This window comes from Cyphomyrmex costatus, unplaced genomic scaffold (assembly GCF_001594065.2).
Source record: "Cyphomyrmex costatus isolate MS0001 unplaced genomic scaffold, Ccosl1.0 scaffold21, whole genome shotgun sequence".
NCBI lineage: Eukaryota > Metazoa > Arthropoda > Insecta > Hymenoptera > Formicidae > Cyphomyrmex > Cyphomyrmex costatus.
The window spans coordinates 1,399,789-1,404,985 of record NW_017276147.1 but is presented as its reverse complement, the minus strand read 5'-3'; the positions used below and the strand labels follow the sequence as shown (position 1 = coordinate 1,404,985).

General features: G+C 24.1%; 1 protein-coding gene across 1 annotated transcript in view; it reads left to right on the top strand.

The window, feature by feature from the left end:
* Positions 1-4,401: 4,401 nt before the first annotated feature.
* The window catches only part of LOC108773467 (ABC transporter G family member 20), an 8,817-nt gene continuing 8,021 nt past the window's right edge, over positions 4,402-5,197 (top strand). Inside the window, exon 1 of the mRNA XM_018539284.1 lies at positions 4,402-4,544. Coding sequence (XP_018394786.1) covers positions 4,441-4,544 — 104 coding nt within the window. The 5' untranslated portion in view covers positions 4,402-4,440. The remainder of the gene's footprint in view (positions 4,545-5,197) is intronic.

The following is a 5,197-nucleotide window of genomic DNA, read 5'->3' as shown; positions in this document are numbered from 1 at the left end:
TGCTCAGAAATTGTAAATGCTACCATTTTATTAATAAAATAAAATTCATTTCAATTAAATAAAATGTTGTCATTTGTCACCAAAAATTTATTAAAAACTTTATTTTTTATTTTATATATTATTACGTTATTTTCATTTCATTGTTATTATCATTTATTACATTATTACAATAAATATATTTATTTTTAGTATAATACACTTATCATATTATTATAATATTATTTACTTGTTTTCGTGACAAAACTATAAAATATAAAAGTTAATAATCTGAGATACGTTAATTCGCTGCATTTATAAGTAAGTGGGGAGAAGGTAATGATATACTTGAAGCCGCTGCAGGTAAAATTACATCAGTCATCGCGTAGTCTTGGAGAATGTTAGACGTATTTTTTTGTACTTCTTGACAGTCCATAGACAATGTGTGTAATAATCGCATAAGTATTTTAAGCTTTATGAAATTTATAACCATACAATACCTGATATGCAGTTCATATATTATGTTTATATTTTGTATATATATTTATTAAAGTTTGATTGTTAGAAGAATTTAGAATATGTTAATGCAATATAGTACAACATGACATTGTTTCATTTTTCCATTATGTTCTGTCATGTCCAGTGATTAATCGAATCGATCGAAGAGATTGGAAAAATATTTCTTTCATATATTCCCCCCATAAATCAAAATTATTAAATTTTTCGAAGAAGACAAAAAAATGTTTTACTTTCGAACTTAATTAACGGTATGTATTATATAACATCCTAAACAAATTTAAAACTAAATTATAAGTACAATGTAAAAAAAGTGTATCTTCTTTTTTATTTCATATAAATTTAAAAATGCAGAAGGCGAAATCGTGCTTTGAATAATCAAATCGGTAAGTTAAAACGTTATACATGAAATTTTTATAAAACTTATATATATAAATTAATTAAATCAAATTAAATAATACTTGAATATTTTTTAATCAGAAAACGTAATACTTATAATTAATTAATTAAATGAATTTAAAGCTACTATATTCAATATTGATACAATATTTGATATATATTCAATGATTAATACATAATAAAAACTATAAAGTATAAATATAAGCATAAACATTACTTGTGAATGAAATTAATAAGAGAAGAATAATATTTATTTATTTTTTATTTTGATTGATAGATGCACTAATTGCATACATGTCCGTGCAACAACGCAGTAAACTTACTTTTTTCACAAATATCTGTTTGATTATTTCCTGTATAAAATAATACTCGTAGATTATATCGAATCTCACATAATAAAGAAAAACATAAACGTAGTATGAATAATTACACAACACATAAAAAACACGTGAAGTTATTTAACTAATAAATAATTTATTGCTTTAATTTATTCTAATTAGATTTTAAAAACATGGTGTAACAAACTAAAAAATAACATTAAATACAATTTTTTATTAACAAGATACGATCAGTTACATTTCTACTATGTTTTTCACTGAATATATTACTTATTTCCTACAACAAGTATATCATTATATTATACAATGTTGTTTCTGTACAACAATTTAAATGTGTCAATTGTTTAAAAAATATTATAAATTAATATTAACGTTTATTGCACGATTATTAAATCACGTATAAAAGTCATAAGTATTTTGTAGCCCTTTATTTTTAAATATAATTTGCATAAAATTTTTTTAGACGAGCAAACATAAAAGCTAACTTGTTAAAGGATCACATATTTACTATTTATTATATTTTTAGTTTTTCATAAATAAAATTAATCAAGTAAATTAATTTACTTCCTATATTTTAAATGTTAAACTTATTTAGGACTTAATCAGTGCGAGAATAAATTTATTAATAAAATTAAAGTTGAAGGACTCTTTATACGAAAAAAATAATTAAAACAAGGTGAAAGACAATGAGAGTCAATTCGTAAGTAAACAAGAAAGCGATTATAACATAAAAATTATAATATGAATTTTCAAAGAAAAAGAATACAACAAAATACTTAGCCGCTTTAGACACAATTAAAAATTAAAACAATCAAAAATCAACGGGCATGTGAGAGTGCAACGTTGTTGTAGGTACGTAAATAATCCAACAAACGGATCTTCAATCAAATCTTTAATTAAGAGACAATGTATACGTTTCGACTCATTTTCGAGTCTTCTTCAGCAATACAATCGAAACAATCTTCAATTCAATATACAAAGATAGTTCATCAATTTAACAGAAAGGATGTTGTATCTGTGAATATTATGTTATAAATATAATTTTTATCATAAATTAATATAAGAATGTCCTACCTTGCAATTAAAATGGAGAGAATATCATAATCGTGGACCTCATTAATATATATATCTTAGACTTAAACTAATAATTATCACATAAGAATATAATTCAAATGGCAACAAACATGTTTTCACTTCGGTGTCAGAGTTAAAACTGATTTTAAAAATTAGAATATCGGTCAATATATAATAGTATAAAAAATCGCTCGATGTAAAATGTCGTAACAAGTTTCGACTCTTGGTTTGAGTCTTCATCAGACGTTCAACAAAAATTCCTTAATCCAATAATTGAGACAACACATTTCTCACTGACTCCTCGATTTCCCTCTTCGTTACACAACATTGACAATACAAGATGGCAAAGTCGTATTGAAACAATGTATCTGTAACTTGGCATGAGAACAAAATCAAAAGAAGTGAAAATAATGAAATTCAACAAAAATGTCTTACTCACCAGCGAAAACGATTTGTCAGTTTACAATATGAAAGTTAAATAAAATAAAAGAAGTCATAGAGTAAAATGAACAAAAAAGTAATAATACAAAACATTTTCACAAAACTTATTGTATAAAATATAAAACGAAATTTATTAAGTGCCGTTGAAATTAAGTCGTAAAATGTATGTTTCACTCTCAAAATGCTATGATATATTGTATTTTACAATCACAGCTGGCATTTTTTTATTATCTGTTTTTTTACAAAAAAATTTAATAAGTTAATGATATAATTGAATTACAGATTCTTATATGTTTCGAAACAATTACAAAAAAATTAAGTAAAAACATAAACGCTATTAAGAGTCAACGCTGTTAACAGCGTTGACTCTTAATAGCTTTTATGTTTTTACTTAATTTTTTTGTATCTGTTTTTTTTATTAAAAAAATAGGTTTTATAGTAAATTTGGTCGAAGCACTGATGCATATTAAAGCATTGTGTACACTGATTTAATTTGTATATGAAATAAAATGCAAACATTTCGAAAAACATTTAAATTACAGCTTTCATTTAATGACACAATAAAATTACGAATTTTATGGTTTAATGCGTTTCTATATATTTTTTTTGAATATATATCTTTACATCGATGTGTGCACGACGGTTTTAACATAACTATACAATTGATTTGTAATTTTAAACTATATTTAAAATAGAGTCTTAAATAAGAATAATCTATGAATAAAAGATATTTGCATCTTATATCGTGATTGCAAAAAAAGGTCTAAAAATTATGAAGCATAGTGCAAACATCTTGCATTTAAAATCTAAAAATAGTGAAATACTAAATATATTTTAAAACGTATATGTCATATTATATAATACGAGATAAGATTTGTTTCAAAATTCAGTTTTTAATGACACATATCTTTTAAAACGTAACTGTGAGAAAATATCGGATGGAAAAAATTTGGAATTCAAACAATGATTTGAAAAGTTTCATGAATAATGCTATGACAGCTACATAACCTTATCACCTGAGATTTTTTGAGTATCTTATTACCGTGAGTCACAAAAAATAACATCGCAAAAAAACCGCAATAATATAAAATGATATAAAATAGAATGTATCAGGTATGAATGGCATCAAATAAAACAAAGCTATAGTAAAAATATAATAAGATACTTACGTAATTTAGAATAATACAATTTTAAGGGATAAACAAAATAATGAAATTTAGAAATAATTAGAAATGAGTAGAAAATAGATTAGTGATATTGCCGATTAAACAATCGCGTAAAAGAAAAATTATGAACTTGCAAAAGTAACACTAATTTTTAATAATAAATTAATTATAGCAAAACAAACTTTAATGTTGCGTATGAGAAATAAGTATATTAACTGCAATTAAATTTATATTAACTGCCAATGTTAAAAATTATTATTATAAAGTACATACTATTGAAATGAAATATTCTGAAAATTGTCTGTTAAAATTAATAATATGTCAATAATTTCATATACATATTTTTTGTAATAGTCTTAAAATCTCCTGAAGCGATTTTGAAATAGCATTACAAAAAAAAATAAGAGATATAAAATTACTAAAATTTTATTTAATTTTAATAGGAAAATGATTCTCAGAATTTTAAATCATCTAAAAATAAAACTGTTACAGTTCGATCGCTGATCAAACACTCATCACCATTTTGCAAAATGGTGCAGCAAGAGGCGGTGATCGTAAAAAATGCCACAAAAAGTTATGGGAAAGGACAATCGGTGCTTAACGGTCTGAATATGACCGTTTCAAGAGGTTCCATGTAAGTAACTGTTCTTTATATGTCAATACCAAAAGTTAGTTTTCATTTTATTCGTTTTCGAGTTGTAAACAAATAATCCAAATTTTTTAATGGAATAATTAAAAATATGCTTTATAAGAGAGAAAATGGTGCAATGAAATTATTAATTCGCGATTACACGTGCGATTTTTAAACCTACATACAGCATATCTTTTACCCAACCTAATACTAATTTCTTCACCTTCGATATGTTGGAAATTGCCTGAATTGTCGTCACGCACATTTCCGCGTACATTCACCGATTGCTTAAATTGCCGCCGCTTGCAAAATACACGACGGGATAATCGTATAACTTTCTAACGAATATTTAGATAAGAAAATCTTTCGGAATCTGATAATTGAAATCATTATAATCTTATTTCAAATTTGTATCTAATTTCTAAAAGCATTTTATTATATTTCAAAACGATTTTCAAGCCGCTAGTTTAATAAATATATTAAATTTACTAGAATTAAAGTTTTTGTAAGAAAATGAAAATGTGTTAGAATTATATGTATTTAGTGTTGTGCGACATTTAAAAACTGTGTACAAATCTCAAAGTGCACTAAAAAGTTAATAAATAAACTTGACGCATTATATATATATATATATATATATATATATATATATATAT